The sequence below is a fragment of the Epinephelus lanceolatus genome, chromosome 18 (genome assembly GCF_041903045.1).
Source record: "Epinephelus lanceolatus isolate andai-2023 chromosome 18, ASM4190304v1, whole genome shotgun sequence".
Lineage (NCBI taxonomy): Eukaryota > Metazoa > Chordata > Actinopteri > Perciformes > Serranidae > Epinephelus > Epinephelus lanceolatus.
The window spans coordinates 1,919,616-1,933,247 of record NC_135751.1 but is presented as its reverse complement, the minus strand read 5'-3'; the positions used below and the strand labels follow the sequence as shown (position 1 = coordinate 1,933,247).

The 13,632-nt window shown below is 41.5% G+C and overlaps 1 protein-coding gene across 1 annotated transcript in view; it reads right to left on the bottom strand.

Annotated features, from left to right (window-relative positions):
• Positions 1-424: 424 nt before the first annotated feature.
• tspan4b (tetraspanin 4b) overlaps positions 425-13,632 on the bottom strand; it is a 38,884-nt gene continuing 25,676 nt past the window's right edge. The window contains exons 7-8 of the mRNA XM_033643922.2: positions 7,571-7,654; positions 425-6,432 (exon numbers count right to left, since the gene is read on the bottom strand). Of these exons, the coding sequence (XP_033499813.1) occupies positions 6,364-6,432; positions 7,571-7,654 (153 nt within the window). The 3' untranslated portion in view covers positions 425-6,363. The remainder of the gene's footprint in view (positions 6,433-7,570; positions 7,655-13,632) is intronic.

Sequence of the window (13,632 nt, the reverse complement as noted above, 5' to 3'; positions counted from 1 at the left end):
CCAGAATACACTGACAAAGAACTTCCCCACAGAAGAGAAATGCCTCTGTTGCAGCCTTACTTTCAAGGTCTGGATGTGACCGAGGACGAGACACCTCCACCTGGAGCTCGTGAGATATATTTCGGCCGAGCTTTGGAAAGCAGAGCTAACATGGCACCACACCGGTAAGGTAAGACAACACGTTTACATGTCGTTTTCTATATGTTCTCTGACATTTATCCTAACAATATGAGGCGGTCTTTGTGGAAAAAAAAGCTTGTTTAGTGGACTAACTTTGCACTTGAAGGTTGCCCGTTCACTTACGTTTTAACAGGTCAACGCTACTAGGTGCGCCCCGGCTGTATCTAGGCTAACGGCTAACATGCTAACTATTATTTCTATGTTACTAGTCACTTGAAACAAATTTAGGACGATAGGAGACGGGTTGAAATAAACCGAAATTTCCCTTTAAGGAAATTTATTTAAATTTGACACAAATGTCCACTTGGACTTAAGAATAAACATATTTGAATATTATGGTCAAAGGTCAAGGTCAGTGTGACCTTGGCTCAGAACTCATATGCTAATTATGACAAAACTTCACACAAATGTCCAATAGGATAAAACAATGAAGTGATGACATTTTATATGCAAAAGTCAACATCACTGTGACATCATAATGTTCTTCATAAAACACATTTCCTTCCATTATTCAATGTCATATCTCAGGAACAGAAGGGGAAATATTTGGTCAGATACTGAATTGGTGACGCTCATCTTGGGTGTCCACCTTGAAACTGTGCTGATTGTAAAGATCTTTTGTGCTGCTGGGGGGACAATGGGTGTGAAGCATCCATGTGTTCACAGACATGGATGTAAACTGTAAGAGAAACTTAACTGGTGCACAAAGGCACACAGTCACAGGGTAGTAATTCTTATTCATTTGTACTTACAAAACTTATAAAAATAGGGTGCCACAGTGCACAAAAAAAGCATGAAAAAAGAGCCTGTTTATCAAGAAGTGCCAGGAGAGGATCACCCAGAGCCCCCAACAAAGGTCCAATCTGAGCCACAAATGTCCTCAATTCCTAGAAATGCCCTGTGTACATATGACCTGTGTGGGGCTGCTGCATCTGGCCCCTGGTCTCCTGTCATTTTGCAAAAGTGGCCCCTGGGCAAAGCAAGTTGAGTATCCCTGATTTATAGTCAGCAGTACAGTTTTTGCTGGTGGCACAGAGAAATAAGCTCTTCAGACTATAGACACAGTTCTTGTTCATGGGGTCAATTCATTGCTGGCTTTGGCCTTTTCAGGTAAACTGATGTGAACGTCATGATCACTTGTTGTTATTTTAATTGGCTGCCAAACAACCAACCTCAACAGAGCAGATTGCATCTAATTTGAGCTGCACTCTGCATCCTCTCCTAGTTGTTTCAACAGATGTTGTGGCCTGTTAGCAGCTGTTACCACTGTAAAGCTCAGTGGTAATAAAGCCTGAAGGAGCCGACTTAGTGAGCTGTAACTTACTGTATGTTGAGTGTGGCAGTGTCACTCTACACTGCCACCTTTGACTCGTTCTCTTTTTTCTTCTTTGTTGAATGTCTTGACTCTGAAAACAACCTTTGGTTTCATTATAAGTCACACTGAGTTGCCAGCAATAAACTGCAGTAAAAATCAGTGTGGACCATTAGATATGATTCTAACACTCTCAACAGTACTGTAATACTACTGGCATATGATCTTACTGTTTTTGCTATAACACAAAATATTGCAGTATATGCTCCAATAAAAAAGGTAAAGTCAAATAAACTCATGTAAATACAAACACTAAAGAATGACAGAGAATCACCAAGGGAGTATTTTAAATATTGCTGTGATAATAAGATAAAAAAGATTCAAATAAGAGCACTGTAAAGCTGTGAAGTCACTGAACTGCATATACAAAGTGCTGATATAGTAAAGGAATAATATACAAGGCTGGAAATTATTAACAAAGTGAACTAAGTGCTATGTTAAAAAAAAAAAAAAACATTTCTATTTCTCCATCTTCTTCCTCCTTTTTTGACAGTGGCTCTTCTTGTCAAAAGCAAAATGCCCATTATAGTGCTTGACTGAACGCACAAATAAAACCAGTGAGCTATAGGTGGTTAAAGTATCCCTTTTAGAGTCCTCCCTTCTCTCCTTGGCATCCTGGATGGTCCTGGAGCCAATCCCAGCTGAAATTGGCCATGAGGCAGGGTACAGTACATCCTGAACAGGTCACCAGACTATCACAGGGCTGACACTTAAAGGGCCAGTGTGTAATATTTGGCATGGTTTATTATCAATCTGAATCTGAATCTGAATATTCTACCCATTAATATGTTTATACAAGTGTATAATCGCTATAAAATAAAATTTGTTTGGTTTTCGTAGCCTTATAATTATGCTTTTATATATATATAGCAAGGGCCTTGCTTTAGAGAGGTCGCCATCTTGCGCCGCCATGTATGTACGGCAGACCGAGTGGACAATCCAGCCAGCCAGAGAACGCGTTTCGCGTGTATAAATGAACCAACGAAGACAGCGGAAGAAAGGAAGAAGGAGGAGGAAACAGCAGAGAGTGTTAGTAGTTCGTCGATAGAGAGTAGTGAAAAGTTTTTTTATTTATAAAGTTTGCGAATGGACCACACTTACCACGCAACAGGAGAGAATGAACCCAAACCGTCGTCTGCGAGGAAAAGAAGACGCAACTTCACTCCTTGTGATGCACTCTCTGTGGCGCTTTTCCTCCTGATGATATATCTCCCCAATGATGGTAGCACCAAATCCCATTCTGTGCATTCAGCCTCTCTTCTCACCCGCTCAGCATCAAACACATGGAGTTCCTCATCTGTATGCTCCGGCTCAAACAGATATGGCTCTGGGTCTGTGTCCGCTACAAGAAACTCTTCAAAATCGCGTTCAAAGTCATCCATTGCAGCTACTATAGTCCGGAGATATCGCTAGGCTAAATAAACAGCTGAGCTCTGTTTACCAGCTACGCTGTCAGTCAGTGTGCGGGCTGAAGATTGAGCAGAGAGGGGAGGGGGGTCCCCACTCGATATGGTAAACTAGGCTGACCAAACGTCCTCTTTTGCCCAGACATGTCCACTTTTCACGTCCCGTCCGGGGCGTCCGGGGCGTCCGGGGGGTTTTTATAAACTGATGATAATGTCTGGTTTTCCGTGTGTTTGTGTGTGTGTTAGAGTGCGGCACGGGCCGCATATTTCTGCCCGAACCCGAACCGAGCCCGACATTATTTAATGACCAAAGCACTGACTTTGTGTCACACAGTTGTTACGGTTACAGGCTATTTAACAGGCCGGGCGTGCTCAGCGGAGAGGGAGACCTCCGTGTTTGAGACAGGAGCGGGAGGCGGGAGGTCCGACGCTTCTAGCGAGAGGAGAGGGAGAAATAAAACAAAATAAGATAAAATAGGAAAAACCTGTCTCCCTCTTTTATTTTATTTTCAGTGTTTAATCAAGGCGGAGGCTGGCGGCTGGAGGTCCGAGACTTCCAGAAAGGATAGAGGTAGAAACAAACAGCCAATGTGTCTGTGTGTGCTATGTTCAGGTGTTGTCACGTAAATAACAGTGCCCAAGCAACAAACAGGACAGACAATAGGATTTTATGTATTTTTACACTACATTTTCACTGAAAGCTGACTGAATCCGACCCGAGCCCGAATACAATTTATAGCTAAATTTTTGACAAACCCGGCCCGACCTGTCGGGTGCCGTCGGGCTCGGATCGCCACACTCTAGTGTGTGTATGTGTCCCCTATAGAGGCCTATCTGAATTTCTGTCTTTGAGAGATATTATTTTGTAATATAACTGAATTTTCTATCTATAGATATAAATTTTAAATATATTAAAATGATAAAGCATCTTTGAGTAAACTGCGAGTATCATTTAAGTAGGCTATGTCGTGGCCGGCCGAGGGTCCTCTTTTTTGGAAATCAAATATGGTCACCCTAGGTAAACGAGTATGTGTGTAAAGTTATGAAGTGTGTCTGTTACGCTAGAAGAGTCAGAGTTTGGGACGGAGTCTTTTACCCCCTGGAGTTACCGGAGTTTCTGGAGTGCTCAAATAAACGGGCCTTTTTCCCGAACGCTCCTCTGGTCTCCTGCTCGTGAGGGATTCATTACAATATTGTAACATGGCTTAGATTTCTAAATAAACATTCACCTCGTCGCTAGATAGACCTACTCCTGAAAAACTCGTGCGCAAGGCTTTTTGTCCCTACGAGGCCACCGTCATTTACCCGACGGGAGGGGTGAGCGAGTGAGCCCTGCAATCTAGAATTTGACCACTGATGTCACTGTTTTCAACCCATTTTACACACTGGCCCTTTAAGGCCAAGACACACCAAACTGACTTCAGAGAACTAGCGGCAATGAAGCCCAAAAAGCTGCACATGATCACACAGCAAAGACTACAGCCAATGTCCAACCAGCACGTACGTTCTGCACCTGCATGAGAGGAAATAACTCTCCACACCAGCCAACAGTGGTCTGAAATTGTCATTCAAAAAGGGAAACAGGAAGACACTAGTTAACAAAATCCAATGTTGAAAGAACAGAAAGTATTTACTGTGCGCCGGTGAACAATTACACAAACCATCAGGAAACGTTTCTGCTTAAGAGCTCCATGGCTTAAAAAATAATCTTACCTTATATAACAAGTTTGTTTTGATCTCACTCCCTCTGGACTTTAGCTCTTTGTTTACTGAACTCACTTCTGTTTCTTTTCTCACGTGCTGAGCTGAACTGCCAATCAGAGTGATTTCATTCACCAACAGGTTCTACTGACACTGATTCAACATGCTGAATCAGCTAAAAATAAACCAACAAGGGGCAACAGTGTAGGACACACTGCAAAGACTAGGGCGACAGATGCTCACCAATTGCCCAACATTCAGTGTGTTTACATGACATTAAAGAAAAATAATTTATTGTGTTAGTGCGACTAAAACCAGACTTTTAGCATACCTGTAAACAGGTATCTTGCTAAATCTAATTTTTCAAAGTTGGATTAACACACCCAGATAGTGCGACTGGGCGTTGAATTACTCCTGCATGTATACAGTCAATCGGATCCAAACTGGCCTACTCTGCAAATGCTCCGCAGCTTCCACCACGGACTTTGATCTAGGAGTCAAATAGCATTAAATGCTTAACAGAGAAAGAAGCTGGTGACAAAATAGTGAAATCTACATCCAGAGTTGTGTAATTTTTGGACGAAAAAAATGCACAGAGCTGTAAACTTGACCATCACAGTACCAGTTTGCTGCTAGCTAAACGTAGTTAACTTGTTTGTTGATTGTTTGGTCTGTGACGTAATAGGTCAACTGGAATTAGGTCCAATACTAACAAGGTGAAAGGGGGCATATCCCTACCTATCGTAGCGGATTCAGACATCCTCCGGTCAATAAATCAATTCCCCTCTCGTGCTTGTATACTGGAACAAGGACAGTAGTCCAATTAAATTGCCTAGTCGAGCTGTAACTGTAGCTCCACTTAACTGCGCATGTAAACATATTGATTGATCAATTGCTGACCTTTGGCTTGGTGTGTCAGGACCTTTAGAGACAGTAAACCATTCACATTCACACCTACCAGCAAGTTAAAATTTGGACTGTTGGAGGAAGAGCCAGAAAACCTGGCGAAACCCCATGCTGACACAGGGAGAGTTCTGCAAACTCCAGGCAGGAGGGCCCCAGCTGGCCAGCAGGTTTGAACCCAGAACTGTCTTGCAGTAAGGCGACACTGCTAACCACTGCACCATAGTGCCCCATCTAAATTAATAAGTCCAAATAACGAATGCACCTCTTGTTGTTTCACATAATATAACTTTTAAAATTTCACACCTCCACATTAAAAACAATCTAAAATGAGCAACTGTGGAGACAAAATACTGTAAAATATGGAGAGAGCAAAATGTGTCTTTTAAAAATAGAATTTAAAAATAACATTGGACTCATGTTTCCCCTCAGGTTACTCTGCAGGAGCAATGCATCAAGATTATTTTAATTTGTTTTGTCTGGAGGCCAATGGATTCTAAAATGAAAACTTGATGATCTGACATTTCTATGGCTGGTACAAAGACAACCAACCTCTTCAGTCTGTTACTACTGGCTTTCTGTACCACCAGTGTCAGTGCACCCACTGATCTTTGTTAGTGTTACAGGAGTTTTTTGGGGAATCTTAAGGGATTTATAAGGCACCTATTTCAGGACTGAAACCAAAATAAACACTGGATCATTACAGTCTTTTGAATGTTCGGATCATATTGAAGGGGTGTATGGCAGAGATTTCAGAGGATGAGCCTTCACATCAGGGGCCAGTGAGCAGCTGGTCTGCAGTCAGTCCAAGTGTTTCTCAGCGCACAGAATCTGACAGTACATCAGCATGGAGAACACCAGGGCCAAGATCTGACAAGAGAAGAGGTCAAATCAAATTAGAACCTGCTGAAGAATAAAAACTTTTGATCCTGTTTGTAGCAGCCATTTCCCCACAGACTGATTTTACCCGACTTTAAATTCTCAAATTAAATGAATTATGATTGCTTCAATCAAAGTGTCTGAGATAGCTGACAGACAAAGTGTATTATCAGCAGCAATCAAGCAGGGTTTATTGTGCAGACTTTTGCTTGACTGCATTATCTATGATGATCACTTAAAGTGTCTTTAAGGAGAATGATCTGTAAATAAACATGGTTATTAAGTAGGATAAGAAAAAGTGCAGGTTTGCTGAGTGATTTTAACAAAAAACTCCCACTTCTAACCTTAGAGGACAAAAATGTCCCCTACTGAAACTGCTATAAAAATACTACATAACCCTAACCCTAACCCTATATATATATATATATATATATATATATATATATATATGTGTGTGTGTGTGTGTGTGTATATATATATATACACATATATATATGTATATATATATGTATATGTTTGTGTGTGTGTGTGTGTGCACGCGTGCGGGCGGGCATGTGTGTGCTCAATACCACTCTGTCATACAGATACAGATACTAATACTGGTGTTACTGGAGTTTTCTCCATTTTACTTTAACTAGACTGATATAGATAATGTAAATAGATTGAGAGTAAAAATTTGCACCTTTGAATTGATGTTTTTTTGCACAAATGAACATTAAAGGCATGCATTTACATTTAGGGTATGTCAAAGGTAGCATTATATTGTATTTAAGAGACTAAAGCACATCCACATTACTGCATGTCAATGCACATGATTTTTTGAAATCAGAAATTTAAGTGCATCTCTGCTGTCCTCCTGCTAACACTGCATGTGTACATGCGAGGTGAAAATCTGTGAAGAGCGTTACTCCTAAATAAAATATTTTGCACACACCACACACAACATGTCAGTTTTTAAGAAAGTAAGAGTGTAAGTCAGCATGTTAAGCTTAATAACACTGGTTTATTTCTCATGATCTGCTGCGTTTGAGGCTGTATGAGCTTAAGATATGGGGAAATAATCCAACTTCAGAGAGGGTTTCAATTGACAGCATGAAATAAATGACAGATAAGCACTTGAGATAACTACCTGCACAACACCGATACACACTCCAAACACCAGGACTGAGGGGATGTTATCCAGCAGCCACTGCCTGGCTTTCTGATAACATGGCTGCAGAGGACAAACAGAGACAGAGTGAGGGAGGGGGGGCACAGGGCCAGGAAGCTCACATGGAAAACAATACATACATCACAAGTAGGAGAATAACTTAGTGAAGATGAACTGTTGAGACAAGTGAATGGAGAAATGAATACAACTTTTCTTGGACATCAATAGAGGGAATTGCCTTGTTGTTTACAAATACTTCCGGGTAGAAAACCAGCAGAGTATAGCTATATATATATATATATATATATATATATATCTCACATTTTTCACGTCACTATACCGTTTAGACGAATCTGATGTTTGTAAAAAAATATTTTTCCAGCGGACCGTTTATTGAGTTACTGAGTTATTACAGACACCGCTAACGGCTAACAGCTAACGGTTAGCCCAGCTAATCTACAATAACCATGTTATTAATTACAAAACGTGCGCAGAGAAATAGTAATGTTTGTTCAATCATTGTGTTTATAGACTTTACAAACATCAGATTAGTCTAAACAGTGATATAGTGATGTGAAAAATGTGAGATATATAGCTAGGCTATATGTATATATATATATATATATATATATATATACAGTACAGGCCAAAAGTTTGGACACACCTTCTCATTCAATGCGTTTTCTTTATTTTCATGACTATTTACATTGTAGATTCTCACTGAAGGCATCAAAACTATGAATGAACACATGTGGAGTTATGTACTTAACAAAAAAAGGTGAAATAACTGAAAACATGTTTTATATTCTAGTTTCTTCAAAATAGCCACCCTTTGCTCTGATTACTGCTTTGCACACTCTTGGCATTCTCTCGATGAGCTTCAAGAGGTAGTCACCTGAAATGGTTTTCCAACAGTCTTGAAGGAGTTCCCAGAGGTGTTTAGCACTTGTTGGCCCCTTTGCCTTCACTCTGCGGTCCAGCTCACCCCAAACCATCTCGATTGGGTTCAAGTCCGGTGACTGTGGAGGCCAAGGTCATCTGCCGCAGCACTCCATCACTCTCCTTCTTGGTCAGATAGCCCTTACACAGCCTGGAGGTGTGTTTGGGGTCATTGTCCTGTTGAAAAATAAATGATCGTCCAACTAAACGCAAACCGGATGGGATGGCATGTCGCTGCAGGATGCTGTGGTAGCCATGCTGGTTCAGTGTGCCTTCAATTTTGAATAAATCCCCAACAGTGTCACCAGCAAAACACCCCCACACCATCACACCTCCTCCTCCATGCTTCACAGTGGGAACCAGGCATGTGGAATCCATCCGTTCACCTTTTCTGCGTCTCACAAAGACACGGCGGTTGGAACCAAAGATCTCAAATTTGGACTCATCAGACCAAAGCACAGATTTCCACTGGTCTAATGTCCATTCCTTGTGTTTCTTGGCCCAAACAAATCTCTTCTGCTTGTTGCCTTTCCTTAGCAGTGGTTTCCTAGCAGCTATTTGACCATGAAGGCCTGATTCGCGCAGTCTCCTCTTAACAGTTGTTCTAGAGATGGGTCTGCTGCTAGAACTCTGTGTGGCATTCATCTGGTCTCTGATCTGAGCTGCTGTTAACTTGCGATTTCTGAGGCTGGTGACTCGGATGAACTTATCCTCAGAAGCAGAGGTGACTCTTGGTCTTCCTTTCCTGGGTCGGTCCTCATGTGTGCCAGTTTCGTTGTAGCGCTTGATGGTTTTTGCAACTCCACTTGGGGACACATTTAAAGTTTTTGCAATTTTCCGGACTGACTGACCTTCATTTCTTAAAGTAATGATGGCCACTCGTTTTTCTTTAGTTAGCTGATTGGTTCTTGCCATAATATGAATTTTAACAGTTGTCCAATAGGGCTGTCGGCTGTGTATTAACCTGACTTCTGCACAACACAACTGATGGTCCCAACCCCATTGATAAAGCAAGAAATTCCACTAATTAACCCTGATAAGGCACACCTGTGAAGTGGAAACCATTTCAGGTGACTACCTCTTGAAGCTCATCGAGAGAATGCCAAGAGTGTGCAAAGCAGTAATCAGAGCAAGGGTGGCTATTTTGAAGAAACTAGAATATAAAACATGTTTTCAGTTATTTCACCTTTTTTTGTTAAGTACATAACTCCACATGTGTTCATTCATAGTTTTGATGCCTTCAGTGAGAATCTACAATGTAAATAGTCATGAAAATAAAGAAAACGCTTTGAATGAGAAGGTGTGTCCAAACTTTTGGCCTGTACTGTATATATATATATATATATATATATATGTATATATATGTATATAGCTAAACTCTGCTGGTTTTCTACCCGGAAGTATTTGTGAACAACAAGGTGATTCCCTCTATAAAGTCTGATTGTGGGACTCTGAATGGTACAGTCCCCATCCAGCTTAAAAGTCCAGTGTGTAGGATTTAGAGGGATATATTGGCAGAAATTGAATGTCATATAAAAGTATGTTTCCTTTAGTGTATAAACACCTGGAAATAAGAAACAACTAGTCCATACCAATTGAGTGCACAGTTGCCCACGCACAGTTTCACATGGTGTGTGTTTGGGATACAGGTCATAGGAAATTACAGATTAAATACTCAACTGAACCCATTAAAATTTTTTGCCAATATACAGCACACTGTACACACCATACCACACACACACATGCGTGACTGTCTACACGCCAAACCCCCTCCTCAGTGCCTTCCTCTTCTTCTACGGAGCCCTCCGTGGACATTGCCTCCCGTAGCTACTCCCCCTACAGGCTCCAGCTGTCACTAACCTCAATAGACAACGACCTCTCCCGTCCTGTCCAAACTGGTCTTGTCCCTACTGTCAGAATTACCAACAACAGACCAAAAAAACACACCCTGCCCTCTGCTGGCCGAAACCCGAATAACTTGATTTCCATTCAGACACAATCAGGCCCTTCTGTTCCATCAAGCATACCTGTAAAGATTAGCCTTTTAAATGTAAGGTCCTTAAATAATAAATCTTTTATTTGCAATGATTTTATTACCTCCAATGACACTGATATTTTTGTATGACTGAAACATGGTCAAAACCAGATGAATACAGCACCCTGAATGAAGCTACACCTCCAGCATTCTTATATGCGCAGAAGACCCGGCTATCTGGCTGCGGCAGAGGGGTCGCTGTCATTTACAGAGACAATTTCTTTTATAAGCATGTTCCCTGTGGGGAATTCTCCTCCTTCGAAAACGTAACATTTTGTGTTAATAAGCACCAGCTGATTTTATTCCTTTTAATTTACCACCCTCCGAAGCCCAATGGCACTTTTATCTCTGAATTCTCTGACCTGCTCTCTCTGCTTTTACCTAATTATGACCGGGTCTGCATAATCGGTGACTTCAACATTCATGTTTGTTGTCCTGGTGATGCTCTTGTGGAGGAATTTCTTAATCTTTTAGAATCGTTTAATTTTGTTTTACATTCCACAGGGCCCACCAATGAGAAGGGCCATATCTTAGATCTCGTTATTTCATATGGTCTGAAGATTGATAATGTGGAACTTATTAACACCTGTATATCCGATCATTTTAGTATTGTTTTAAACTTGTACTCCTCTCCTTCGCCTAAAGTCTCACCTGCCCCCATCCGCTCCCGCATCATTAACTCAACAACAGCAGCTAAATTTTCACATGCTTTTTCATGCCTCTCTTCTGAACTACCTCTCTCCCTTGATACCAACCTCCTGGTGAATTCTTTCAATGACCTCCACTGAATACAATGGACTCAGTAGCCCCAGTTAAAACCAGAACCAAAATCACTTCCTCTGTCTCTCCATGGTTTAATGACCATACCCGCTCCTTAAAAGAGAGGTACGCAAAATAGAGCGTAAATGAAGTCCTGCAAGCTTCAAGTTCACTATGAGCTTTTGAAAAGCCTAATTAATAATTACAATGCTGCAGTTAAGGACGCACGAGCAACTTATTTCTCCAACTTGATCTCCCAGAATGCTCAAAACTCTAAAGTGCTGTTTCAAACACTCGACCGAATTGTTGGCGCCTTCACCAATATTAATTTACATGCATCACCTGAACTCTGTGAGCAATTTTCATAATTTTTCACTGAAAAAATTGAAAACATTAGATCTCACACCATCAGCAGTCGACCCCACTAGTGATGCGCGGGCCGACCCGTAACCCGCGGGTCGGGTTGGGTCGGGTCAAGAAATGTTGAATGAAAATGTTGGCGGGGCGGGTGGGGCGGGTCATTAAAGATTAAATATGTCAGATATAGCCTACTTGTTAACAACACTGTTGTAGGTTAGGTCAATGCATGTTACGTAACGTAACCTGCGACCTGACATCACAAAAGCGCCAAGCAGCGGCCACAACAAATCAGAATCAATGAAGCGGTGAAGATGGAAGAAGAAGTGAGGGACAGATTACGGTTGGGAGAGTACAGAGTTAAAAGAAAAGAAGGCCAAGCTGCTAAACCTCATGTTTGGGACAATTTCTGTGAGGTAGTTAGTGTTAGATGACAGCAGCATTGGCTACGTGAAGTGCAATTCCTGTGATAAGCTATACAAGCATGAGAGCCACAAGATGCTTGTATAGCGTTAATAGCGGCGGGGGCGGGGTGGGGTGGGTTGTGAAAATAGATGCAGTTGTGCGGTCAGGATGGAGCGGGTCAAATTATTTCATAAATGCGGGACCCGCGGGTTGGAAAAAACCCCGACCCGCGCATCACTAGACCCCACAATTCACTTGTCCCAGAACCGCCAACTCACCAGTCCTACTCTATGTCAGTCCTCTGCTCGTTTAGTTCAGTGTCACTAACTGATCTCAACACAATGGTGATGCGCATGAAATCCTCCTCTTGCCCTTTGGATGTGGTCCCTACCAGACTACTGAAGGAGATTATGCCCACTGTTGGTCCCTTCATTTTATCTATTGTCAATCACTCTCTGACCTCAGGTTTGTTTCTGCTTTTTTTAAATCCACTCTAATTGAACCTCTTCTCAAAAAACCCAATCTAGACCCATCCATTCTGAACAACTACAGACCAGTCTCAAAGCTCCCTTTTTATCAAAGATCCTAGAAAAAACTGTATTCAAACAATTAAAAACTCATCTATCAATCAATAACTTATTCGAAAAATTCTTCATAGCACAGAATCAGCTCTCCTTAAAGATTGCAATGATCTCCTGTTGGCTGAAGATGCCGGCGAGTGTTCCATTTTAGTTCTGTTGGACCTTAGCGCCGCATTCGACATGTTAGGCCATGATATTTTAATTGACAGGTTAGAGAAGTGGGCAGGAATCACTGACGTGGCCCTGAATTGGTTCAGGTCTTACCTTTTTAACAGATACTCTTCCGTATCTATAGCTGGCTCTGTTTCTTCCCCCACTAACGTCTCTGGTGTCCCCCAGGGGTCGATCCTGGGCCCTATTCTCTTTTCCATTTACATGTCAGACAATTTTCTCCAATTCAATCAGTCAAAATCCAACGTCACTGTTATAGGTCCATCCACAAAAAGAAAACTAATTTTGGAAAGCCTTGGTGATTTAACACCTCTTGTAAAACCCTCAGCCAGAAACCTCGGTGTCATTTTTGACCAGGACTTGAGCTTTGAACTTCATGTAAAAAAAAAAGTGGTCCAGACATGTTTTTATCATTTGAGAAACATAGCCAAAGTCAGGTCTTTTATCTCAGCCACAGATTTGGAGAAACTCATCCATGCTTTTATTTCTTCACGCCTCGACTATTGTAATAGCTTATATACCTGTCTCAGCCAGAAATCATTTCACCATCTACAGTTAGTACAAAATGCTGCAGCTCGGCTTTTAACTAGGTCTAAAAAATCTGACCACATCACCCCTGTTTTAACATCCCTGCAATGGCTGCCTGTTCATTTTAGGATTGATTTTAAAATTCTTTTATTTGTTTTTAAGGCCAGACTTGGGCTAGCCCCTGCCTATATTTCAGACCTTTTATCCTCACACAAACCAGCTCGCAGTCTGAGATCTGCTGGTAAGGCCCTGCTAGCTGTTTTCAG